Source organism: Xyrauchen texanus, chromosome 14, assembly GCF_025860055.1.
Source record: "Xyrauchen texanus isolate HMW12.3.18 chromosome 14, RBS_HiC_50CHRs, whole genome shotgun sequence".
Taxonomy (NCBI): domain Eukaryota; kingdom Metazoa; phylum Chordata; class Actinopteri; order Cypriniformes; family Catostomidae; genus Xyrauchen; species Xyrauchen texanus.
The window spans coordinates 16,816,924-16,844,920 of record NC_068289.1 but is presented as its reverse complement, the minus strand read 5'-3'; the positions used below and the strand labels follow the sequence as shown (position 1 = coordinate 16,844,920).

The following is a 27,997-nucleotide window of genomic DNA, read 5'->3' as shown; positions in this document are numbered from 1 at the left end:
TTTTTCAATATCAAATGATAATTACAGAGTTGTTATAAGAAAACTTTTCCATAATGCATAATAGTAGTACTAAATAGACAAAAAAGACAAATAAAAAACAACATTCAACCACATAAACGCATAAAACAATATCTAATGCCATTTTTTTATCAAATGATACAAATACAAGATACAAAGTGTCATTAAAAGAAAGGCTTTCCATAATAGTACTCCAAAATAGACAACAAAGATTAATGAAAACTAGCCTCCACCCACCAAAACATATTCCAGCATAAAACAATATCTAGTGCCTCTAATTTAATTTGATCAAATTATTAAAAAGAGTTGATTTAAAAAAAAAAAGTTTTAACATATGCTTCAATAAAACAATCTCCAATACCTCTAATTTCAATATGATTCACAAAATATGTAATCAGCATTTTACTTGAAAGGATATCCTGATGAATGCCTGAATGGAATAAAGTTAGAAGAAATCACCCATTAATGTATTGGTCTATTTTCAGTAAAAGCTCTGTTGCGATGTCCAGTGCCCTTCTGGCATTATTAACCTTGTACTGTGTGTTTGGAATGTGAGGAGATTGGTGATAATTTGGATATTGAGTTTTTTTAGCATCAACACCGAGTTCAATCAGTTGCCTCACAGTAATGGGAACAGAACTCAACTGTGAGCTGTAGTAAGACACCTGCTGAGCAAGACTTGTTATTGAACTGTTGTTGAGATGCTTCCCTATTTTCCTGTACACCACTGCTATCAGGGCTTTTTCCACAGCCTGGTGCACCTTAAATAGACACCACTCTGAGGTATTTCCTCCAGTGTCATTGTGAGCTGCATTGATGTCACATTGTGCCTGTTCATACCAGCGTTTAGCCTCCTCTCTATCTGGCCTTGGAGTTTCTCTGTGGTGTGACCAAAAGTTATATTCCCGTCTATAATTTTTCTGGTGGAACCTCTCACGTCCTCGCCTGTGGCTTTGTGCTTCTGTGTTCCACTGGTAAAAATTATCTCTAAAGTCTCCCACATTTGAGGATGTGTTATGTGCAGTTCTCCCTTGTTGTAGTTCTTCAATTCTGGTTTGCAGGTATTTAAAAGCCTCAGCGGCAAGTTCTTCATTGCCTGGGTTCTTGTCTGGATGCCACTGGAGGTAAAGACGTTTAAGGGCTTTGCGTTTGTCCTCACTCGACATATTCCAGATTTCATTTAAGCTTTGGTCAATTTCCTTTTTGGCCTCTTTCAAAGTCTGTGGAAATGCTCTTCTGGGTGGAGGCTCAGGTGTGACTCTGTTGGGTGCAGGCACAGATGTGCATCTGTGGGGTGGAGGCACAGATGTTAAAAGAGGTTGTACATCTGTGCAAGTGAACCATGTTGGCATTCTCTCCTTCTTTTCCCTTTTAAATTGGTACAGGTCAAGTGAGCTTACTTCAATGAAGACATCACTGCCCACTTGTATTTTATATCTAGCAGGATATTGTCTTGTTTGCCCCAATGAATCGTCTAGTCGCTCTATAACAATGGCGTACAAATATTCACCAGATTCATCTTTACTGAAGCCAACATACTCTCCACTTTCAAAATTGTTCAGGAAGCTCATATCAAGGCAATCGTGCCATTCTTCAGGTATACGACACCCAGGTTTCGGTAAGACACTGTGTCCCTCCTCTTTGTGGCCACTGTTATGAATGCCATGTTTTTCCAAGGCTTTCTCAACATCCTCCATGTTATCACACAACAGTAGTTGCCCAAGGACTGCAAGCCTTGAAGTGGCCAGACAGTTCTTCATAAGAGCATTGATTTCTTTTGTAAGACACATGGTAACTTCATTTACTACTTTGTGGGCCATGTCACCATGGTGTTTCAAGTAGAATGTACATCCATCTTCCTGTTTTTTTACATAAACATCTGTTTCAGTCTTGCTACCCTCAAGTGGCTCCAGGTTTAACAGAAGCTCAGTTTGAAGAGTTTCACAACAGATGATCTGAATCTTAGAAAAGAGAGTTCCACACATTTGTACAGCGTCAGTCTGTGAAATTCTACCATTGCTATCTTCTCTGATGAGACAGGCTAAGCCATGAAGAAATGCAATGGAGCACAAGTGATCTTTTATCCAATTACCAAATTCACAGCCCTCTTTATAATCACAATATTGGACACTTGTTCCATCCAGGTTTTCAGAAATAACTTCAGAAAGAAACTTAGGACGGGCTTGCGGAAGAAGCAACTGCACATATCTTTGATGTTCATAGTGATCATCTCCAAGGTGACAGTAGTTTAATTTTTCAAGCAATTTCAGCTTTGTTTCTAAAGGACCCTCTAGTCTTGAGGCTTGGAAGACAGTGTCATTGAAAAACAATGTGCTAGATTTGTAGAGTCTTCCATCTGTTGATGGAAGATAAAGTGGGTTGTTTTGGAAAAAAGTTCCCTTCTGTTCCTCTTTCATCAAGCAAAAAAGTTGCTGTACAACACGTTGTACAGTTTTCTGCTGATTTGCTTGAAGCTTGTCTTTGTCAGAGCTATCTGAATAGATTTCTCGAAGAACTGTACAATATTGTTGGTTAGTGGGCCTCTCATTTACACCAATCTTTCTGAAGAAGTCTTCAAATTTCATTAAATTTGATGGAATGCTATACAAATAAGGCCTAAACTCAAGAGCATGACGTAGTACAAGGGCTGTCTGGTGAGTTTTCACAAGTGTTGTCCCTTTTTCCACCAAGACAATGTGGAGGTCAGAGAACAGAGAAGCATCAAATTTCACTGACTGCAAGTGTGCATATGATTTTCGAAACACTTCCTGTCTTGTTTTCAGCAAACTGTCTGTATGGCACTGGGAACTACATATGTTTCTCACATTTTTTGCTATTTGTTCAGGTGGTGGTGTCACCACGGCTCCAGCATTTTTCATTTTCAAGTGGAAATAAAGTGGAGACCAGTGTTCTGATGGCAGAATTGGCATGGATGTCCATATGAGACATTGGTGATCAGTGTCTCTTTCAATCAATGATCCACTGATTGCAACAACTTCTCTCTCTTGAGCAAAGGGCTTGTGATAATCACAAAGTGCTTGCTGAATTTTCACTGGGAAAATGAATTTAATGTTAGCAATTCTGTTCAATAGATTGCAGTTTTTCTCACTCCTCATCAAAACAGTCTTAAACAACATTTTCGATCTTTTCTGAAGAACTTCAAGGGGAGTGGTGCCTTTAGTTTCAGATTCAATTTGAAATGCAAACTGAATGATTTCCTCATCTGACACTTCATGTTTTAACCCAAGGGTCTTCAGAAGACACAGTGCTTCAGAACGTTTACCTTTGAAAATATTCCAAAATTGTTCTGGCACAAATCTCTCTTCTGTAAGCATGATCCTGTAAATGGGTTTCTCATCATAGAAGTATGAAGCCACTTGACGAGAGCCATAGATGTCTCGAATAAATGCAAGCCCTCTCAATGTAGAGACAATTCTGGGGTCCACTAGTCCAAGTTCCACTAACAACTGAATGAAATCAATAAGTTTGGTCTCTTTCATCTTATGTACAAAAGGAAGAATAAACTGTACACAGAACTCCAAATCATCTAAAACATGAATGTTCAGAACTTCTGCCAATTCTAAGTTCACCCAGCTGTACTTGAGGAAAATACTGTCACACCCTTCAATGGTGAACAAGTTGTGAAAGACAAAGTAATGCCTAGAATTCAGAATGAATACACTTCTGTGTAAGTCAATCCTTTCACGTTTTCCAGATATCGACTCAAACAGGGGCAAAGACTTAAGCATCTTTGCATACACACTCTTGATTTTGGAATCAGATATCCTACGCTGCAAGAAGCATTGAAGTTTTTCAAGTTCGCCATTAGACAGCTCCACAAAATATGAATGAGGTACACGATAAACCGGCCCTAATACAGCACCGCCATCTCCAGTTTGCAGGAGTTCAGGATACACATATTTGAGAGAGAAGTTTATGAGACCAATGAAAAAGCTGCAGTCTAATTTCATGAACCCAAGTTTTATGAGAATGGCAGCAATTTCGTTTTCTGAATTCAGAATCACTTCTGATATATTCTTCATTGTTTGTAAGAAATGTGTGTTATTCTGACTTGGGCAGATAACTGGTAAAATAGGACTGTCATTGAAGTGCTTTTTTATCTCACTGAAAACATTTCCATTTTGGGAGATTTTGTCTTGATCATCAAAGAAGCTCCATAATGTTTTTAGCCATGTGATTGTCTCTTTCTGTGCTTTGTAGAGCTGACACTTTTGATCAGGTAATGACTGCCCAAGCATTTGTGTAAGTTCTGCTTTCAAATATTTTGCTCCCATAGCAATTGTTAAGTCCTTAATAAAGCTTTTTTCTCGCAGAATTTTTAAGTGCTGTCTATTGACTTCAATATCTGCAAACATTTCCTGATATTCATGGAAAAGGCTACTAAATCTTGATATTAGCTTTGGGGACCGAGAGTTGAAGACTCTTAACATCTGATCTTGTGTAAGAAGAAGTGGCAGCCCATCGAGATCAGGAACAGGGATGGCTTTTTTTGCATCAGTATTGGTCAAGCAGAAGCTCAAAAGTTTTGAACATCTTGTTTTGTCTTTGATCAACGTCTGGCTAATGGGCAAAGGCAAACCATTAACTGTTTGTGTAGGGTCATTCAATGATATTTGCTTCAGAGAGTTCACCACTACTGTAGGACTGACTTCTGACACATTCACACCAGCTGCTTTGAAATTCTCCTTTATTTTATGTATTTTCAAAGAGTGTGGTACCAATTTCAATCCAATGTCATCTAAAATTTCGAAAATGCCATCATGGTGCTCAGTTGTAAAATATGGACAATTCACTGAATCTGGTTCAGACACACTGTGCCAGTTAACTGTGTAATTCAGTGTTGATGTGTTGTTGGTGTGATGCGAAGACGTCTCTGAAACAGCATGAACCGTTGGTATGACAGGAACGTAATCTTCGCTGAATGATCTATAGACCTCAAGGATCATCTCATACCAGACTTTTTCTACTTCCTTTGAAATGCATGGAAAGTATTTAAGGTAGAAATCCTCTAGTTCCATTTTGAGGAATGTAAGAGCAGTAGGAGTATCTTTCTTTATGACTGTACGGAGAGCATACAGGAGGTCAGCATAGAGAGGTGAAATTATGTTTACTTTCAATGTTTTGTTCCAATCAGTCTTTAGACTATCACCATCCTCCTTCCACAAGTCCCTTCTAGAAGAATCTACTTCAAAATTGGCATTCACATGTACTGGTAAACCAGTGTTTCCAGGCAAAGGTAATGAACAAAATGCCCTACCAATGAATTCATGCTTGTATGTGCTGCTTACACATGCAGCCAGCGCAGCTTGAGGAACTTTAAAATGCATCTGCTTGTTTTCTCTCACATGGTTTTGTTTAAAAGAGCCAAAGCACTCTGCAATGATCCACTGACTCTGTTTATTTCCATATGAGATTTGCATGCTGTATATGGTTTTGAATGGCTCAGGTATGCCTGACATGAGAGATTTTTGAACATGGGTGTTAAAATTTTCTTTGGTTGCCATGCTCTTTTCAGTGTATTTTTTCTCAACAAGGAAATAACATTTAAGTTTTTTTCCATCTTCGCTGATCTCAGAGAACTGTATTTTTGTGATGTGTTTCAAGAAAATAATTAGTCCTTCAGGATCTTCAGTCAAGGCATTGTACAATTGCAGCATGTTACAATCTGTGACTGTATGCCTAGATATTTCAGATTTTTCTGCCATTATCTCTGTCCTGAGAGGAAGCCTGAACATGGTTCCAGAATTTAGTGCAAACATACCTGGTAGAAAGGTATTATAAACATCCTCAAAAGACTTTTTAAATTCATCTGTCAATAAATACATGCAACCTGGGGATTGCTTTGTTGCATCTTCCACATATTTCAGATTTGGATCAGAAATGCAGAGCCAATTGTCACCGGTTAGGATAGATGGACAATCTGTCAGATGATAAACAGAATTGAACCCAAGTCCATATTTCCCAGTTTTTCCTAAAGTGCCATGTTTTCCTCCTTCACCCAGCTGCTGAATACCTTGCAGATCAGCCTCAGAAAATGTTCTGTTGTTGTACACACAAAGTGCTGGGCCTTGAACCAGTTCCCATTTTTCTCCAAATATTTTTTTTGTCTGATGTTTTCTTCTGTCCCACACGAAGTGAATTTCTGTTGCCTCTGCATCATCTGCATTTTGAATGAGCTCTTTCAGAATATCCTTTTTAGATGGATATGCATTAATTATGTTTTTTATTCTGACAGTTAGCTTCTCAGTTTGTCCGAACTCTCTTGCTAAAAGGGAAAATCCACTGACCAAATGATTCTTCAGTGTATGGTGTCTTGTTGTCTTAACGCCAAAATGACATGCAACAGCTCGAGGTATCAGTTCATGGGTGAGCTTCACACCAGCTGAAACAGGCATCCAAGGGCTGTCGTTAAATTTTAGCTCACAAGAAGAAGTTAGCACACCACTCTCATTAGGTATGAGACAATTTTCAAGCTTTTTATTTTTGACTTTATACAGCCCTTTAATGAGTATTGAAAAACACATATGAAGGTCTGACATGGAAAGAGGCTGCGATCCATATAAAGCTTTAATATCCTCAAGTGTAGCCACAAATTGCTCTTTCGTAAATTGTTTTGTAATGCCAATACAGTCCCACAGCCTCTCAAATTTGGAGAAAATGGCTGGTAGCACATAGAGATATGGTTTCTCCTCAAACCCTTCATTTCTGGCCACTGACCTCACATTTACAAAGTGATCCTCAATGAAAATGAATGGATGTGATTTAGCAAATGCAACAATACAATTGGTATATTTATGTTCCAACAAGTAAGTATTGAGGTATTCATAGCAAAACTGGGCAATGTTAAGGAGAGCAGCCTTTTCAATTGCATCGGAGTGTTGGTGTGCTTTTAACAGCTGCTGAAGAACTGTTACCACTGGTGGATTTGTCCGTATTTGCAATTTTTGGAGAACGGAATCCATATTGTGAATTTGAAGGTTTGAATGATCAACTGTGAATTCTGTCATGCTTACTATATTGCGGCAAGTGTCACTGTAAACTTCTGCTGGTTTTTTAAGAAGGATGACATTCTTGTTTTGCTGAACAAAAGGAGCTACTGCCGGGAGGAATGGTATTTGAGATAATGATGCCCAGCACTGAGAATTCACATCTTCTGAAGAGTCTTTCATTGACTCAATGAGACACTGAAGATGTTTACGACATTTAGGTTTGTCCTGTTGGCAGACTCTGGATACTTTCCCTGCTCTTTCTATGATGTCCTTGAATGGGAGACGGTCAGTTAGCATTCCCAAATCTGAAAGCCGTTGAATCCTTTTTGGTGAGAAGAAGTCAGTTGCAGTCCCTTCAACAAAGCGTCCTTCTTCAAGCTCATACAAACATGCCACTTTACTAGAAGGATTCACAACTTGATTGATGAATTGAAGCTTCTTACAGTTCTGTGTAGGAATGCAAGGGTACCTTTTGAGTAGGTCATCAACAGAAGGGTCATTCAAGTCAATGGCATTTAACACAAGAGCATTTCTGCTGTGTGTGTCCAGTGTGCTCAAGTTCTTCAAAACTAATTCATAAAACTCAGGCCAGTTGATTGTTTTCTGTTTTATCATTTCTTTGAAGCCACACTGACTGAAACTATCTCTCACCCAGGATGGAAGAGAAAGAACACAGGAATATGATTCTCCCATATTCAAGAACACTTTCATGGCAATATTTCCAATTGCTCTGTTCTCCTCAATTTTTGGATTCAGAAATGTGGCCTTGTCCATAGAACACCAATTCCGTCCATTACTGAAAAGCTCCAGAGAATTACCATTGGCATTCTGTGCGACTGCTGAGTAGAAAGACTCAACCATGGGTAAAAATGCTTTGCTGACTTTCTCTGTGTTAGGCCAGAATGCATAGAAGGGATAGTTCTGGAGATTTCCATTCTGCGCCATTTTTTTCAGCTCAAGCAGGGTAGTGATGTAAGCTGAATTTATAGCATCTTTGAGTAAGGCTTTGTTCCACTCAGACTTAAGTCCTTTCTCCCATAGGCCTTTCCTGTTTGATGTGACTGCAAAAGCACCATTGACATGGACTGGAAGACCTGTCTCAATTGTAAGAGGAAGAAAACAAAAAGCCTGGCCCTGTAACAGACTTTCATCAGGGGACCACACATTAGTTTGTGCCCCTCTATGTAAAGGTACAGCAATACCTCCAATTGGCAAAGAAAACACATGCTCATGTTCATTTCTTCTTTGGAACATTTGCAAAGAATCCTTTGTCCCAATACAAGAGTACAAAAGCCAGTATTGTGTAAGTGATCCCTCTGGGTGGTTCTTAACTATTTTAACTATCTGTGCTCTATTATAGTCAGTAATGTTGTTGCAAATGATACCTCCCTTCATAAAGTTCTCCTTGCTCTCTTGCAGAAGTTTGTCATTCGAGACAGCAATTGAATTCATGACTTCTTTGGATGTTTTGAGAGGAGTCTCAATTTGATCATCCCTTAGAGGAGTAAATGCAATTTCAGGGACAATTTGAAGTGATATAGACTTAATGTTCTTCAGAAATAGTAGGTGATTTTGTGAATTTTCAATCAAATTATATTTAAAACTGTTAATGCGCTCTTCGTCATACACCTTTGAACTGATTTCTGACTTGTTTGCCTCTTCTACAGTGCGAAATGGTAATTTAATCAAAGTACCATTGTAAGTTTTCTTGCTGTTTTGAACTGACAGATCGCAATCAAAAATGCCCTCATAAGATTTGAACTGTCCGGGAAAACTTTTGTATAGTCGTTCCTGGAATGGGTCAAGTTTAATTCCAGGGTTTCCTTTGCTGAGTATGTGCTTCTCCAAATGGGTGACATTTGGATCAAGTATGAGAAGGCTTTTCCCACTCAAAATAGAGGGAATATCACTCACATGGTAAACAGCATTAAATCCAAGTCCAAACTTCCCAATTTTCTCAACTTTGTTCGCCTTTGATGCCGATCCCACTTTGACAATGTTTTTCCAGTCTTCTTCTGAAAAGAGCTCATTGTTGAAGATCCACAGGCATGGTCCATTGCAGAGGGCCATTCCATCATCAATAAGGGTTTCGGGAGGGTCTCTGTGTTTTCTGAAGTCCAAGAGGAATTTACAAGTGCTTGCTCCAGCATCCTCAGCATTTTGTATGAGTTCTTTGAAAATGTCACTTTCCTCATTATACTCTTTAAGAATGTTCTTGATTCTAAGGGTTATTGGCTCTGACTGCCCACATTGTTCTATACCGAAGTACTCTTGATCTGCAGTTATGAACTGTGGTTTTAAGATACGAGTACTTAAGAATGGGACTTTCAACCACCTTGCAGTAAGAGGTAGTACTTCTTCATGAATGACATATAATTCCTCGTTGTCTTGTTTCAAGTCATCCAATCCTTCAGCACTGATGTCACAGAAAACTGTTTTGGACAAATACTGCAGAGAAAAGTTTTTGTTTTGTGCCATGACAGGCACAGGGGTATTGTCCTTTAAAAACTTCTCATTTTTTCGCATCCAGTTAATAACGGCAATTGACAATTTGAGTTCTGTTGAATCACCATAAGGGGGATCCCTGTCATCAATCCTTTGTTTTATGTCATGGAGTACATCTTCAAGCTCCTCGTCAGACAGTGTCTCCTTTACCCCACATTCTCGTAGCAGGTTTTCATACTTCAAAAACTCTTCCGGCACTTTCTTGATGTAGGAGTTCAGATCTAATTCAAATGGATAGGCTAAAACTATGTCTTTTGGAGAGACAAACTCTCTTTGATTCCATAGCCAGGGGATGCATTTTGCGTTCAATGCTTCTCTGAAATTTCCCACATTTTCTTGCATGTATTTGTAAATATTGTGCAGCATGGTTTTAAACTGGAAATTTGAATCTGGGTTGATCATGTCAGCTGCAACTGATCCCAGTACAGACAGGTTCTCCAAGACCTTTTCAGCCGGAGGAGGGTCATTAAGACCAAGATTTTTGCAGACTCTAGCTGTTAGCTTAGAGGTAAGTGGCATTACATATCCAACAATTGCAGAATATTTGGAATCCCTTACTTCATCTGGTTTATAGAGACCTCTCCTTTGATCTCCATTCAGGCATTTTGGATTTTCACAGGGCACCCACTGCAATTGCATTATCTCTCCTCTCTCTGTCTTTGAGAGTTTTGAAAGTAAATTATTCCCATTCAATACTCTAACAAGAGTATCTACTTTTTTGAATGCCTTATTTGGTGAGTGGATACTAATATTTTGAACATGTTTCATGACTTGGAGTATGTTTGCTGTTGATATTTCTTTTTCTTCTGTCTTTAGGCCAAGTCGTTGCAAGCTCTGAAGCATTTCTTGAGTCTTTGTGTAAAAGGGTGGCGGAAATAAATCTGCCTCGAAGAGGTCCTGGAATGTCTTGTTTCCGGGGTCAAAAAAGTTTGAGGCTTGTTTGCGTTCTCCCTGATTCGTCTCAATAAAATTTAGATCTTTAGCTTTTGTGAGCAGCAGCTCATTTTGTGAGAGTAGAACACTACCATGATCCAGTATCCAGCTCATTATTGTCTGTTCCTCATCTTTTTGGAAAGAGGCTGTATTAATGCAATCAACCAAACAAATAGCCACCTTAGCTGCGTCCAAGAGTTCAATATTTAGAAGAGACAAAAGTCTGCGATCAGCTTCATTTGCACACTGAACAATGGTCTCAGGCATGGGCAGATTATTTGGAATGGATGGATTGGTGGTTAAAACAACTGCCTGCTTTGATTTAACAGCAACATATTTCCCAGACATCAGGCTGAAGATTGGTAACAAGGAAAGCAAGTTTTGTTCAGCATTTGAGAGAGAATCCAACGAAGAGAGGTACACTTTAAACTCCTCTTTTTCATGTAGTGAAGCAGAGGCAATGTGCTTAATGACCTGATCTCTGGCTGAGTTCATCAAAACTTGTAGGACATTTCTTGGTGAAGCTGGGAGAACGTAACTCTCAATGTCATGATGTCTGAGACACTCGTCTCTCTTTATGACTGTACACCCCGCCATGTTTACCACTTTCTGAACATGATCTGATAAGATGGACCCCCTGCTACTCTGAAAGATCAAAGTTGAGTTCCTCTGCAACCTTGCTAACAATATCAAATTGTCTGAATTTTGGAGTGGCTCCAGAGGTATTAAAGGCAAACCGATAAAGACACTTAAATCCTCACATTCAGTGCTTAGAAACTTCCAGAATTCAGCAATCCAGCTCTTTGGTGGATGATGATCTTCTGCTGGTTTCCATGTCACATGAGCTTGGGTCTCTCTCCAGTCAATGGGTAAGTGCTTCTTGGTGAGCACAACAACATGTTTTGCATCCAAATTGATTATGTTATATTTGGCTGAAACAAAAATTAGTGAGATATATTTTTTCCAAATCACCCCATTTATTAATTTTTTGCAGAGAAGAAAAAAGTACAATCTGAAATTAGCTGCAAGAGAATCAATGTTATATTTGAAGGTTAAACCTTCCACAATCTTATTGAAGTTGAAAGGAGCTGTAAGTGATTTTACCCTCTCTGGAATTTCCACAAGTTCAGCTGTTGGATTAGCCATGACCCCTCTTTCCAAAAACCCACAATACAAAGATCCCAAAATGTGGTTTATTGAGACTGACACAGAAAAGAAGCCATTGAGAAAAACAACAGCAGCAAGATAGCACGCTCTGTTATGAGCAACATGGCATAAAAATGGCATTAAGCCTCAATAATTTGCTGCAACTACAATACATAGTTTTGTTTTGCACACCTTTACATGAAAAAATCACTTACAGCAGCTTTAAACCTTGGCAAATGCATAACATTAATTTCATATTATTCTAAGAGTTCCAGATTAAGTAAATTAAAAATGTTCTTACTGTTTGTTGCTAGTTTTCTTAGATGCATTGTGCAAGAATTGCTCAGATCGATGGGTAAAAACCTTTCTTTACAAAATGGCATCAATGATCTAAATAAAGAAAAGCAGCATTACTATTTTGACAACATAATATAAATATACAAAAAATTGTGATAAGGTAATTATATCACACCTTACCTTGGAAACTTCTCATTGTCAATTAGAACAGTGTTCTGCTCTTTGTCGCTAAATGATGTGAAGGTTCCATCACTGAGAGGAAGAAGCTTAAGTCCTTGTAACTCTGTGTACCTCTCATCACTGAGCACAAATTCAAGAAGTGAATATTTGTCATCTTTACTGAGGTTTTCCATATCACTTCTGTGAAGAACATCTCTAACAAAAGATGGAGTAACTATTTTCAAGGTATCACTTCTAGCAAAGGTTCCTTTAACATCTTTCAAAACATGTTCTGGGACAGTGACAAGGTTCTCCCCCTTTTTGATCAATAATTTTGACACTGCAGACATTGTATCACTGCATATAGTGTTATCTGGAAAAACTGCATCTGAGAGAGACACCCAGATTTTCTCATTATCTGCAAGATGAAAAATCTCATATTGAAACAGACACTTCAGAATATCCTTTGCAACTTTATGCCACCTATCTACATGTACAGTCTTGGTCAGGTCAGGCCAAATATTGTACACAGAGGCAGCAGGCAGGGCTGAGCATCTGGATAACTGAATAGCATCTAGGATCATCATTAGATATATAAGAGGAAGAAGATCTTTCATAAGTAGCTCATTCCACATTGCAGCCTCATCGTTCTTCTGATCCTCCTCTTGCCACTTGATGTACCTCCGATTGTCTGTCAGGCCAAAGCTAGCATTGATGTGAACAGGAAGCCCAGTTTTGTTTGATTCATTGTTTGGAAGAGGCAGAAAGCAACTTAGTCGTCCATTGCAAAGTGATCTGTCTTCCTCTAATTTAAATGCTACATCAACTTGAGGGTTGAATCTCATCTTATTGGCTAGAGAGTCAATCTCTAGTATATATCCTTGTTTCAAAAGGCAAGGAGTCACAAGCCACTGTGACTTCTCTTCCATTTGCTGGGAAATGTGTGATACAGTTTTGAAACATGTTTTTCTGTCCAATGATTCATGCTTGCCTTTTAACTCCAGATCATGATGAGACACTGAAACTTTGAGCCTTTGGCTGCATGAGCCATTGGTGTCAATATGCAGCAAAGTAATGGATGACACATTTCTCAGAAAAAGTAGACCAATGTCTGCATCAAAAATGAAACTGTCAAAAAGCTCTGTAACTTTCTTGGAGTCGTACAAGTTATCTGAGATCTCAGAAGCTTCATTACGCAGAGGGAAACGAAAGAGTGTTCCTTTGAAGTACTGCTCCTCCCTGATGACCTTCTCCCATGAACAATTGTTTACTTGATTGACAATATTCTGAAAGGGCTGAAATTGATCTCTCATGTTCAAAATACTCTCTCTGTCCTCTTCATCATCCAACGACCATCGATAGCCTTCCTCCTCATCTCCAAACATCATCTTTTGTGGGTCAAAAATGGCTAGGTTTTTGGAACTGAATACACATGGCAAATCTGTAAAATAAAATTAAATCATTATTTTGCCAGACTTTTGCCAAATGCCTAACCCTACAGACAAACTATTTGTGAAACCTGGCCAAAATTGCTTTTTGCCCTATTTTTATTATTATTATTATATTTAGCTAATCAGGTTAATATAGTAATAATTAAATAATAATTGATAATACATTTAATAATACACTAGATTTCATATACTTTAATTTGTGTTGATATTATATTGACTATATACATTTGCATTTCATTATACAATGCATTTGACATATTTACAGTTACTTTACGTTGACCATTAAAGCTGAATTTTAAAGTTTTTGCGCTACTAGTGCCATCATACGGAATTACAAAATTCATTAAAAAGATTCCCAAACACTCTCCCTGTCCAACCCCAATCTGTGTTTTTTATTTGAGTGAGATGAGTAAAGAGTGCTGTTGCCTATTTATTTGCACATGTATTTCACTATGAGTACATTCCAAACGGACTGCCGAACCCAACTTCTCTTTTTATAATGTCTGGATAATATAACACAAGGATCAGTGATGTAAATGTAGCGGGTAGGGTGGTTGAGACGGGAAGTGTGCCTTTAAGACTTGCTCACTGGCACTGATTAACAGGATCAGGTGGCATAAGTGGCGTGTCCCTTTAAATATGTTGTGAGACATGGACAGAAAAACATTAGTGCGGTGTGAGTTGAAGAGTGAGCCTCTTGGTGTATCAGCTGGGCAAACGGGAGAACGTGAGTCTTTTTGAAAGGTTACGCCTATTTTTAACACTAAACTCATGAAGCGCCTAACACGGCCCATTGTTTTAATCAGAGGTTTAAGATTGTTTTAAATTGTTACGATGCTATCAAATGACGCATCATAAACCATTTAGGCTCGTGATTACAGGAGGATTGCTTTCGTCTGTCTAACTAGCCACTGTTTTTCCTGGGTTCAATTAATCTGTTTTACTTTTTATTTTTCTGTGTGTGTATGTCGTGGAGATTGACCGCCACCATTCTGTGATGACCTGGACCTAGGTGGGCCTAGGGCGGAGTCCTGCTAGTGGTAGCCTGTTAATTTAAATGTTTTGTTTTTTTGTGTCTGTTTGTATTCCAATATTCGGCCTATGGTCATTGTTCAATATCTCTTGGATACCGTGCTTATTTTGCAATATTCATTAGTGTGACGTGTGAAGTGCTGGGTTAGTGTGTGTATGCACGGCCGATTTGGTTTTAAGTGTTTCTTGCAGTGTTGGAGTGTTTGTATGTGAACAGTATCTATTTACTCACTGTATTCTATGTATTATGAGATTTTATATCCTGTAACTCATTTACTATGAGACTTTTATTCACTGTGATTTATTTATTGTAGAATCGTTCACTGCTACCTACGGGGAACATTTGTCTGTTCTGATTGCCAATCAGTATATTATTGTGTTTAATAAAATTTATACTTGAGTACATCAGTCCCATTGCTGTTCCTTCATTGGACATAACCTGCCTAAAATAGTTTCAAGGGGAGCGCTGTTTGGGTTTTCTAGCTTTGATAGTCAAATTGTTTGATAGAGCGCCCCCTAGGGGTTACATAAATAAAGTCAGCAGGTGATTTGCCGGACACGGTATAAATACCACCATAAGAATCTATTGCTCCCATTGAAAGGGCGTTCAGAACAGTAGCACTGAAAAAATGTACTTGGTGTGAACTGGCCTTAAGTGGCTTTGACTCCACTATGTTTTAAGGTTGTGGCAAGTAGAGTATCATATTTTTTACTGAAAAACATTATTTGAAAATTATTTGCAAATAAATGTGTTTTTACTATTTAATTAATTCTTACATTAATTTTGACAACAATCAAGTTAATCAAAGAGACTTGTCATGTCTAGATGTGTTTTTTTATGTTTTGTTTTCAAGTCTTTTATTTTGAAAAGTTTAGTTCCCCGTCTGTCGCTCACTTCGACATTGTGCAAGTTCACCAGGCCAAGGCACTTAAAGATCTGCACTTGAGTAGTCCTGACCCCGGCGTGCTGCAGGAACTGCGCTCAGCGACTGACCTCGCCTTCTGGGCCACGAAGGTCACAGCGCGTTCACTCGGGCAGGCGACGGCCACCCTCGTGGTTCAGGAATGACATCTGTGGCTGAACCTGGTCGAGATGCGCGAAGTGGACAGAGCACGCTTTCTCAACGTGCCTGTCTCCCAGTTCAGCCTTTTCGGTGACACCGTCGAGGACTTCGCTCAGCAGTTCTCAGCGGTGAAGAAGCAGATGGAGGCCATCTCTCACATCATGCCCCGTCGCACTTCCAGCATGGGCCGTGCCCCGTCTGCCCGCCGAGGGCATCCTCCTGTGGCTTCCAAGAAACGTGCAGCTCTGCCTCAGCCTGGGCCCAGCTCTCAGCCCCGCAGGAAGCGCACGCCCCCCGTCTTACGAACCCCCTCTAGGACCCAGAAGGCTCCCAAGCGTTCCTGAGATGGACGACCTAGAGACTGAGATGTTTGCTCCGCAGCTGGTAAGCAGACCACTCTGTCCCCCGATAGTTACGTTTCTATCTTCAGTTAAGTGTATTTAATTTGCCACACCCCCTTCGGGCTGCGGTAGCCACATTCTCAATAAAAGAGCAATTTCCTCTGTCTCTGGGTCACCTGGCCCGCAAATGCCGTTCTCACGGCACGCAGGTGCCACACCTCAACAGTCCTGGCACATTGGACGCAGACCCTTTGCCTCCAGCCCCACGACTGTTGTCCCCTGGCAGGTCGGTTCTGACGAGTCTAGAGGATGCCTCCATGGGACCGCCGTATTACCTGCTCCACCCCGCCAGGTACGTCAAAAATAATCGTCCCATTAGTGCCCCTAGCACGGAGCTTGGACGCGTATCTTTCACTTCCCAATCTGTCATGTGGCTGGCCAGGACCATCCAACTCGGTTACGCAATTCAGTTTGCCAGGCCTCCTCCCCCCTTTGGGGGCGTCTGCTTTACTGCAGTGCATGGCAAAGATGCCAAATCCCTGCGTGCAGAAATCGCGACTCTCTTACTCAAAGACGCGATAGATCCTGTCACTCCAGCCGAGATGAAGAAGGGTTTCTACAGCCCTTACTTCATCGTACCCTAAAAAGGCAGCGGATTACGACCGATCTTGAACTTGCAAGTTTTCAACCTGGCTTTGCACAAACTCCCGTTCAAAATGCTCACGCAAAGACACATCCTAACTTGCGTCGGCATCTAAATTGGTTCGCAGCGGTAGACCTGAAGGGACGTGTACGTCCACGTCTCAATCTTGCGTCAACATCGACCCTTTCTACGGTTTGCGTTCGACGGCCAGGCATATCAGTACAAAGTCCTCCCCTTCAGAATGTCCCTGTCCCCTCGTGTCTTTACGAAGGTCGCAGAGGCAGCCCTTGCCCCGGAGGCTGTCCCCCTCCACCTTGAAGGTGTGTGTAGCCGCTATCGTGGCCCACCACGACGCAGTAGACGGCAAGTCTTTGGGTAAGCACGACTTAGTTATCAGGTTCCTAAGAGGCACTCAGAGATTGAATCCCTCCCGGCCAAGCCTGTTCCCCTCCTGGGATCTCTCTTTGGTCCTCTCGGAACTTCAAAGACCACCCTTCGAGCCACTAGAATCAGTCGAACTCAAGGCCCTCTCCCTGAAAATGGCCCTCCTGATTGCAATCGAGGGTCGGAGACCTGCAAGCATTCTCTGTCAGCAACACCTGCCTGGAGTTCGGTCTGGCAGACACTCATGTGATCCTAAGACCACGACCGGGCTATGTGCCCAAGGTTCCTACGACTCCCTTCAGAGACCAGGTAGTGAACCTGCAAGAGCTGCCACGGGAGGAGGCAGACCCAGCCCCTTCGTTGCTGTGTCCGGTACATGCTTTGCATATCTATTTGGACCGCATGCAGAGCGTTAGACGTTCTGAGCAGCTCTTTGTCTCCAAACAGAGGCTTTCCTCTGACGCCATAGCATTGGCCTATCAATGCGGGTTCGAGCACATTCAACGAGAAGTGTGGCATCCTCGTGGGCACTGGCCAAAGGCACCTCCCTAGCAGATATATGCAGAGCAGCGGGTTGGGCAACACCCAATACATTTACGAGATCTCAGGGTTGAGTCGGTTTCATCCCGTGTTTTCTCAGGTCCGTGCCGGTAGAACTCGGTAACGCGGTAACAACTGACCGGGTGTACCACTTGCACCTAGCGCCCTTTCCCTCCACTGAGGCAATACCTTGCGCTTTTATCCCAGGAGATCCCACTAACTTGGCTCCCTGGATGACTCCTCCCTAGCCCTCTCGTCCGCAAATTCAGCGGAGGAATTCGCCGACCAAATCTAATTCGGGTACTCCATTTACCCTGTACTGGAATAGGTGCTCCACAGGTCAGGCCCCCATGTGGACTTATCCTCCTGTGTGTATTATCCGTGGTACGGTCCCCTTGCAAGCGGACCCGCATCTCCCTTGGGCAGTCCTCACTGACCCCCGGTCGCCGTGTTTGTAGCAACTCCTCCCTCCCAATTAGGTAGGATCTACCACCGTGCCATTCTCCACATGTGACCTAAAAGCCCATGTGATGTATTTCACCACTCTTTACCTCCCCCAGTCTGGGCATGTGTGGTCTCTGCAGGGTCTTTCCCCCCTGAAAGAATAGGATCTGGGAAAGAGCGCCTTCCCTGATGCGTGTGATAGCATTAAGATGGCCCCAGCTGCTTTAACTCTATGCGAGAAACATAGAGTGAGAAAAGGAGCGGCTGGCGCAGCTTGCTCCCATGCTTGAAACGTCGCCTTGTTCCCCCTATATCGGGGTGTAAGGAACCAGAAGGTTTTGATGATTTTTTTGGGCCGTTGGGAAAGGGTACATGCAGTCTGGCACAGCCTATCATTTTGACACGCAAACTACCTGCCCACAGCTGTGTCAGCAGCGAACGTACATGGTTCAGTGCATGGCATGATTAAAATCGGACGCAGAGTGTCGTGTCTTCGACACAACGTCGAAATGAGCAACAGACGAGGAATGTCTAGGTTGCTGTTGTAACCTCCATTCCCTGATGGAGGGAACGAGACCTTGTGTCCTCCCGACCACATCACTAAACCGAGCCACTGTTGCGGCTGAACCTCATTGTCAGCTCCTCAGACAAATCCTGAATGAACAGAAGCATTTTCCTCCCTTTATACACGTATGTCCGGGGACGGGCAAGCAAATTCTGTCTGTCAATTTCTCATTGGCCTTTTCTCAAAGTTCAGAGATGCATAAGGCTCTCAAGAGAGACCCCTAGTGTTGATTCTTCGACACAATGTCTTGTTCCCTCCATCAGGGAACGGAGGTTACAACAGTAACCTAGACGTTCTTGTTCATGTCATGTGTTTCTCTAGTCATGTGATGTCCTGTTTTCCCTCCACGTTCATGTGACTTGTTTTCATTGGTTTATTGTTTAATTATCTTGTTTAGAGTTCTTGGTTTATTTATGTTCCCACATGTCATGTATTTACGCCCTCACTTTGCCATTGTCCATTGTGGAGTATTGTTTATGTAACACTGTTGTTTTGGTCAAGTCTTAGTCATTATTCAGGCGATTTTTCAGGTGGAACTTAGTGAGCCCATCTACTCCTTGATGCCTGGCGGTCGCATTCCCCTCAATTTGGCCCAATATATTTACTTCGTCCTGCAGATCATTGGTTCTACGTTTACTGTGAAGGAGGCGGATACCGAGCCAGAGTTCCACGACATGGCCGCCGCCGAACCAGAGTTCCACGACATGGCCGCCGCCTAACCAGAGTTCCACGACATGTCTGCCGTAGCCAAACGAGCCAGATTCAGCTCCAAGCTATGTCACAGCCACGCCAGAGTCAGCTCCAGGCTATGTCACAGCCACCCCTAGAGGGGAGGATATGTCATCTCTAGATGTATTTTTGTTTTGTTTTCAAGGCTTTTATTTTGAAAAGTTTAGTTCCTGTTCATGTCATGTGTTTCCCTAGTCATTTGATGTCCTGTTTTCTCTCCATGCTCATGTGTCTTGTTTTCATTGGTTTATTGTTTAATTATCTTGTTTTAGAGTTCTGTTTGTTCATTGGTTTATGTTCCCCCATGTCATGTATTTAAGCCCTCACGTTGCCATTGTGAAGTATTGTTCATGTAACACTGTTGTTTTGGTCAAGCCATAGTCAAGCCATAGCCAAGCCAAGTCTAGTCATTCATGGTTTTGTTTTGATTCACGTTTGTAGTCAGGGTTTTGGATATCACGTTTTATAATAAAACTGCACTTGGGTTCATCTTCACGTCTTTGTCATGTCCTTGCCAGCTAAGTTTCAAGACTATGGTTCATGAACAGCAACAGGGGGGTGTTCTTGTCATGTCTGTGCTCAAAAAGGGAGCCACCAGGTAAAGGAATAGTTCACATAAAAATTAAAAAAATATGTCATTTGCTCACAGGTACAGTATGTTATTATAAACTATATGCTGTTATTTTTTTCTACCACATTATCAAATCTCATTCACATTCACCCATTCAACAAAAATAGTGACAATGGGCCTCATTCAAGAAATCATCACAGGCCTAACACAGACACACACATATTCACACTCACACACCTACAGGCAATTTGCCATATCCAACAATTTAACCTGCATGTCTTTGAAATTTTTCAGGAAAATACATTTTAGTCATATTTATACAATTTGAGGACGACTCTTATGATCCTTTTATGTGGTTAGGGTTAGGCTTGAGCTTGAGAGGCACAATCACAATCCTCTCCTCTTATGTTTCATAGATGACAAAGGTCATACTGGTTTTGAACAATACGGTAAATGTAAGGTAAGGTAAAGGTGAGCTATTATATATTAACATTGCATCCGGCAATGTTTAGTTTGCTGTCAACAGAGGCATCGTGTTTTGTTTGTGTGCATCTAAGTAACAAAGGTTTGCCCCCCACCCCCGCAGTGTTCAAGACATGTTTACGGTCTTGCACAGTCTTATCAACTTGATCAAAATGACATTAATCGATTGACAGCCCTAATATTATATGTTGAAGTAGTATATTTTACCTGTAATATGATAAACTGAGTTGAAACCAATCCCAAATCTGCCAACTTTTGTTGGGTCATCCTGCTTGATGCTTCTACCAACATTCTGAATTCCTTCCCAGTCTTCCTCTGTGAAGGCTGCATCATTGAAGGCATAGAGAGCAGGTCCTGCCAAAACAGTTATACAAAGTGGCAAACAGTTATGCAAACATGATCATACACACAAATTAAAATAATTATTTAATTTATAATAGTTAAAATAATTATTTTATAATTATTTTAAAGGTCAGTCTTTGACCTTCATTCAAAACAGTAATTGCTTATTGTTCAAGAGAAAATGGTCAGATCAGACACACATATTAAAGAGAAATTCAAGATGGGTCCTGTCTCCCATATGTCAAAGTGCATTGTTTGCAAGCTACTATATTTAATTTTGGGACCATACAGTGATATTGACCTTGTTTTTGATATTTAAGATCATTTAGACTACCCTAAGCAAATGTGTACAACAGTGGTAGCTGGTACTTTTCAAAAAGGGTAACACAGGCTATGTCCCATTTAAGAAGTTGCGTGCTCCAAAGTCACACTTTTCTGTCAAAAACATCACAGAGGCTGGCTTGGTTAAAAAAAGCAGTAGGAGACTGCTTGGAAGCACCAATGGCACCACGTCTATCCGAAGGGCATACCAATCACAGCTGGAGTCCGCCTTACACCTAGAATAACCAATGTAATGCTCTGAAACAACATTCAAAGCATGCACTTCCACCGTGCCTATCAAAGATGGGAAGTCTGGTGAGATACCTCACTCTTTTATCAGAGCACTGGGGTTTCACAAGTAACATCTCAGCTACTGATGTAACGTCTCGGGTTACTTAACTGTAACTCCTGTTCCCTGATAAAAGCGGAACGAGATGCTGCGTTGATTTAGCGCTTTGGGAACAACTTTAGGCGTGACCAGCTGTGAATATGTGTGCAACATGTCAATGAAATTGGCCAGAATTTATAGCCTCTGCTGACATCAATGCAGGGCTATAAATAGATGCGTCACAGGTGCATCGTCAGGTATTTTGTCTGAAGAGCAATATTGGGGCATCCCAGTGTGGCAATGAAGCGCAGCATCTTGTTCCGCTTTTATCAGGGAACAGGGGTTACAGTTAAGTAACCCGAGACGTTCCCTGTCAAAAAGCTACACTTTGATGCTGTGCCGATTTAGCGCTTTGGGAATGAGAATACCCACGCCGCCGCACCGTGGATGTCCGGACCACTTACGGTTGTGTAGTTGTGCTCACAAGCGTGCAAGAGGTCTCCGACATGAGCTTGTGATGTTGACTCAAGGACATAAGAGCCCGGAGTGGCATGAACATCCAAACTATAAAATCTTATGTGTGCGGAGAGGACCAGCCTGCCGCATCACAAACATGCTGCTGAGGGACACCTCTAGCCAAGGCTTTAGAGGAGGTGACCGCTCTGGTAGAGTGAGCCCTGATACCTACTGGCGAATCTTGACCGTGCACCTCGTAGGCCAGGGCAATAGCGTCCCTCACCCAATGCAACATAGTCTGCTTGGTGGCAGCCGCCCCCCTGTTGCAGCCCCCATGGCAAACAAATAGTTGCCCTGACTTACACCACTGGCTAGTGCAGTGGACATAAGTCTGTGAAGTCTATCCTGCTCCGGCGTTGTAAACAGCGGGGAGCAGAAGGCTTTGAGAGTGACCGGATGTACAGTTGAGAAAGGAACTTTAGGCAGGTAGTCAGTCTTGGGGCAAAATCTAAGCCGGCTGGCAAGACAGACAGAGCCTGTAGATCCCCAATTCGTTTTAGAGAAGTAATTGCCATAAGAAAAACCATCTTGCGAGTCAGAAGTTTATCAGACGCTGACCTAGAGGTTCGAAGGGGGTCTCAACCAGACCCTCAAGGACTATTGCTAAGTCCCATGAATGGATACTGGTCCTAGCAGGAGGTCTCAGTCACAGCTCCACGAACAAAGCGAGCGAGCAGAGGATGTCTTCCCAACGGCACCCCGTCAATCAAAGCGTGGCAAGCCGATAGAGCGGCCACGTAAACCCTGAGAGTTGCGGGGCATGTGCCTGCTGACAATTTTTCCTGCAGAAAGTCCAGAACAAAAGAAATCTGGCAGTTAACTGGATCTGCATTATGTGCACTGCACCATCTTTCAAAGACACCCCATTTATTGGCATAATTTCTTCTAGTAGAGGGAGCCCTAGCCCTAGAATGGTCTCGATAACTTCAGGTGAAAACCCAGTGTCCCTCAGTTGGTACCCTTCAGGGGACAAACATGAAGGTTCCACAGCTCGGGCCGGGGATGAAATATTGTCCCCTGCTTGGGACAGAAGGTCCCTCCTGTCCGGAATCGCCCAAGGCGTGCCGTCGAGGAGAGACATTATCTCTGAGAATCATACCCTGTTCGGCCAATGCGGCGCTATCAGTAAGAGGCAAGACCCGTGCTGGCGAACTCTGGCCAAGACTCCTGGGTGCAGCGAAACCGGAGGAAACACATACAGGCACATTCTGGGCCATGTATGTACCATCACGTCCAGACCCAGGGGGGCTGCATGACTCAGAGAAAAGTAGAGGGGACATTGCGCTTAGATAGGGTCCTCATTCTTTTTTTTTTAAAGAAAAGAGAAAGAGAAAGGTTTCTGTGCACTACCTAACAATTCTAACTCCTAACAGAGGAAAGTAGAAAGTTCTGACAGTCAAGAAGCACAACACACACAGAATGATCTGAAGACAAAAGATCTGATGATGTACCTGTGACGCATCTATTTATAGCCCTGTTACAGGTGCATCCAATGATGTCACCAGCAGAGGCTATAAATTCTGGTAAATTTCATTGACGTGTTGCACACATATTCACAGCTGGTCACACCTAATGTTGTTCCCAAAGCGCTAAATCAGTGGAGCATCAACGTGTAGCCTTTTGACAGGGAACCTCTGTTCCTTGATTGAGGGAACGAGACGTTGTGTCGATGTAGTGACACTAGGGGTTCGCTCTTGAGAGCCCCAATCACCTCTGATTAATTCAGAAAAGGCCAATGAGAATTGGCAAGCACCACTCATTCAGATTTGTGCTGAGGAGCCGAGAGAGAGTCCCGGCCATGTCAGTGGTCGGTTCAGTGCTGTGGCAGGAGGGACTCAACATCTTGTTCCTTCCATCAGCGAACAGAGGTTACATCAGTAACTGAGACTCAACAATGTGTTGATGTAGTGACATTAGGGTTCCCTATTCAAAACGCCACAGGCACTGAACCGTGTCACGAGGTAAGGCAGAGCGGACACGGGCAAGCTGCTGTGTGCCTAGCAGCGAGCGCTCGCCCATATCGTGACCTTCTAGCGTATCAGGTAAGGCGCCTCCCTGGTCCCGTTAAGGGTGGGAGGAGAGCACTTACCAGAGGAGGCTACAGGCGGTGGCCTTTCCTGATTTCTGTATTAAGCAATTTCCCACCGAGCAACTGATAGAATAGCGCTGGGGAATTGCCCTTCCCTCTCCTGGAGAGACAGCACTATGGAGACCACATCCTACCGTGGATTTACATGGACCTACCAACCGGGAAGTTTGCATATGGAATGAAACCCCTGGGGAGGACCCTATCTAAGGAGAGAGTATACACAGCCACCGTGGCTGAGGTAGAGCAAAGCTCTGCCAAGGGGAAGACACAGTGTTTACCAACAGGGAAACCGAACAGTGGAAATACATCATACGTGATTACTGAAGGAGAAATCACCACGTATGGAGCACTGAGTCCAAGTACACAGACTCACATGAAAAGGGCCAAACCACGAGTACCGGGTCAGGTCATTACTCCTCCACCACGTTCATCACCTGCCAGTGCTTAAGAAATTGAGAGGGTGTTCACCAGTTACAGGGAACTGTTATGGACAAGACATTTATGCATATTTGGTGCATATTATCACCTCGAGAGGGGAAAGGCACTAATGCAAGCAATACACCCAACTGGCTGCCCGACCTTTACCTGTTGGTACCCAGTAACACTTGGGCCAAAACCAGTTCTATGCGGAGGTTGTAGAACCTCGCAAATGTATTGGGTGTAGCCCAACCCGCTGCTCTGCATATGTCTGTTAGAGAGGTGCCGTTTGCCAGTGCCCAGGAGGATGCAACCCCTCTGGTGGAGTGTGCCTGAACTCCCAAGGGGAACGGCATGTCTTACGATTGGTAAGCCAAAGATATGGCATCCACAATCCAATGGGCCTGCCTCTGTTTGAAGACAGCCTTCCCCTTCTGATGTCCTCCAAAACAGAAAAAGAGCTGCTCCAAGCATCAAAAGCTTTCCGTGTGGTCCTGATAAAAGTGCAGGGCGAGCACTGGACACAACAACGATAAGGTCAGATCTTCCTCCTTCCTAGGAGAGCGCCTGCAGTTCCCCAACCCTCTTGATAGAGGTGAGCGCTACCAGGAGGGAAGTCTACAGAGACAGAGTGCTGAGCTCGGCCTCCTCCAGGGGCTCAAATGATCTGGGAAATTGCTCCTGTTCTGTCTGCCCTTCAGTCCCTGTCTGTTTCTGTTTGTATGTGTGAGTTTCAGTTTGTTGATCAGTTCATAAATTTATGCTTTATGCAAACAACGTAATGCTATTTGTTTCTGAGCTTCAAAAATCAGTGTCTTGCTTGTTAGAGATCATTAGCTTGTTTTCTACATTCTCAAGGTATAAGGTTAACTGGGACTCCCTAAACTTCTGTTTTATTATGCCTTCACCCCGAGGCATCTGGCTCACTGGTCCCTTCCCCCTGAAAGGGCCCCACATAGGATAGCATTGAGCGATTTATTGTGTTACCCCTTCCACCACTGCAATGTTTATCTATTAAACTACCTCAAGTAGTACAGTCTCACCCCATAGTTTCCCATCTTCAGTCAGTATGGAAGTGTAACCCCTTTTTAAATACAGCCTCAAGTATCTGGATGAACCCTAAATTGCTTATTGGTAAATCAACGTTCTTGTGGAAGAAGTGGGTAGAGTAGGGTATTTTAAAGTTAGGGGATATATATAGATGAAATGGAAGAATATGTATATACATGAAAAAGAGGGGTAAATATTTGACTTCCATTGAGGGTACGAAGGTATGGACGAATGGTAAGATGCAACATATTAAATTAAGTGTAAAATGTATTGGAAATATATATTTTATTTTATTTATTTTATATATATATATATATATATATATATATATATATATATATATATATATATATATATATATATATATATATATATATATATATTCTAGCTGATCCATGTGAGCAATAAATACACTGTTACTCCTGGCACATGTTGTAGTTTTGGATGGGTGGGATATATTTTGATATAATGTTTATATATGTATACTTATGTTTTGTATTACCTTTTGGAAAAATAAATCATGAATATTAAAATGACTGGTCTGAATGAGCCTTTTAGGTCTTGTTTCCCGGAGATGAGTGAAGGGGGAAGTCTTGCAGCTATGAACAGGTTTGCCTTGAGATGAGATGCGTTTATTTCAGTCTGTGCCTTGGAAGACTTCCTTCCTTCATCCCAGCCCAAGGTCAATGATACTCCCTCACTGGCAGCGGACGTTGCTGACTGCTGTCTCCAGTCACTGCCAGCACTCACGGCCATGGAGGCGCTACCCAGTCGCTGCCAGTGTTCCTGGCCACAGAGGCCGTTTCCCAGTCGCTACCAGCGTTCCTGGCCACAGAGTCCAGGAGCCCTGTCCAATCAGACCCCTATCCAGCGACTGCCCACATCTGGTCTGATAACTGCCCAGCGGCTGCCCATGTCCTCTCTGAACCCTGTCCAGCACCTGCCCACTTACAGTCTGAACCTTGCCCCATGGCCAGTTCAGTTCTCAGTGGCCACATACGCCCTGACCCTATCCAACTCTCACTAACCACCAGTCCGCCAAGCTCCCTACGGCCATTAGTGAACAGTCTTCCCAGCCCCCACAGGCCACCAATGTCCAGCAGTCTGTCCAGCTCTATGGGGTCCCTGCCAAGTCTCTCCAGTCCTTCGGGGTCCCTGCTAAGTCTGACAGCATGTGTTGTGAACAAAAGCAGTCACAGAGTATATATATATATATATTTTTATATTTGTTTTTAAGTTTAATACTAACTAAACTAACTAAGGAGAGTACCTGTACTTTTTTGTTCACAGTGTTAGTTTTTACATATAGTGCTCATGATACTTTCATCGAGTTTATATAAAGAGCCTCAATTGGGTTCTACAGGCTGTGCATCCACTGGCTCCTATACATACAGTGCATTCATGTATTAATCTAACTTTCAGATCTTAAAACAAAAAACTAAACTGCAACACCAACTTGTTTCAAGATTTTCATGATTGGGACATACTAATGTGGAACAGAGGGTACACAAGTAAAAAATAAATTACATCTTAGGGAGTTTTTCCATGCCATTATTGCTTTTGGCTTGCTCACTGGGGGATCTGTAAGGCACTTTTTTCTATTTTGTTTCTGTTTTCTGTAAAGCTGCTTTGAAACAACACGTATTAATGCCCATACAAACATAATTGTTTTGATTTTTTGAAACAAGTACCTTGATATTTTCTGAGCTCTTCACTCCACAAGCTTTGAGTCCCATAATGTCTCTCATCATGAATAAAAACCACAGCTGAAGCTCCTGCGTCATCTGCATTCTGTATCAGCTCCTGATATGTTATAGCACAATTAATATCATAAAATAGGCAGCAGTTCAGATGTAAAAATTTGTGCCACATCACAATGATTGTCAAGTGTCTATGCAAAATGTAAAGATATTCTTTTTACTCCAACGAACCTACCTTCAATATTTGTCCCCCATCTGGGTACCTTCTCAAAATCTCTTTCAAGTAATCAATGAATGGGGGGGGTGTAGCACCAAATTTATTTCTAAATTGAACAATGTTAAAGGTGATCACAAAGTGCAGAAAACACATGCAAATTAAATTCAAGGTTCACTGTATGGGACATGGGACTGGATAAGTGCCAGTGTTTAGTATTAGTTTGGTGATCATTTTTTAAAACAATTTGGCCCACTGAACAAATTCAGGTTTCCATCAGTTTTTATGTTCAAATTAACTTCTAAATGTACTTTACCAACACTCTAATTTCAGTCCCATATTTGTTGCAGGTTTAAAAATAAAACATAATCAATTAATAGAATCACTTACTTTTTTTTCTTCTTGTGCCTTGATGCTGAACTCATTTTCCTGCTTTTACAGTCTCCTCTGTGGTAAAAGAAATTGATCAAAAATGTAAGTAAAAACTTCTCATCACAGCATTTAATAAGAAAGCTACGATATACTAATTTCAATTAAAAAAAAAATATTAAACTGAAAACAGAACGTTCCTCGCAGGTACTCCTGGAAAGACTTCTAGCATTGGCCGAACCCCCCTTAAAACACATTGCTTTTCTTAAGAGGGGTGAACAGATTTGTTATAAATAATCTCATAAATAGGCTACTCAAATACTCAAAAGTATTTAC

General features: G+C 41.9%; 1 protein-coding gene across 1 annotated transcript; it reads right to left on the bottom strand.

The window, feature by feature from the left end:
* Nucleotides 1–105: 105 nt before the first annotated feature.
* LOC127655183 (sacsin-like) lies at nt 106–27,717 on the bottom strand. Its single transcript, XM_052142830.1, has 7 exons — nt 27,683–27,717; nt 27,314–27,401; nt 27,070–27,181; nt 20,523–20,669; nt 12,090–13,509; nt 11,914–12,002; nt 106–11,398 (listed from the first exon to the last, which is right to left on the bottom strand). Exons 1-7 carry the CDS (start codon nt 27,715–27,717, stop codon nt 474–476), a joined length of 12,816 nt encoding a protein of 4,271 aa, XP_051998790.1. The 3' UTR covers nt 106–473.
* Nucleotides 27,718–27,997: the final 280 nt, after the last annotated feature.

Bases quoted from the DNA above. Each gene is read 5' to 3' on its own strand.
- LOC127655183 (XM_052142830.1), bottom strand. From the start codon at position 27,717: ATGAGTTCAGCATCAAGGCACAAGAAGAAAAAAAA. The intron at 27,182-27,313 runs GTAGGTTCGTTG...ATAACATATCAG, and splicing joins ATGGGGGACAAATATTGAAG to GAGCTGATACAGAATGCAGA. The intron at 12,003-12,089 runs GTAAGGTGTGAT...TTCTTTATTTAG, and splicing joins GACAATGAGAAGTTTCCAAG to ATCATTGATGCCATTTTGTA.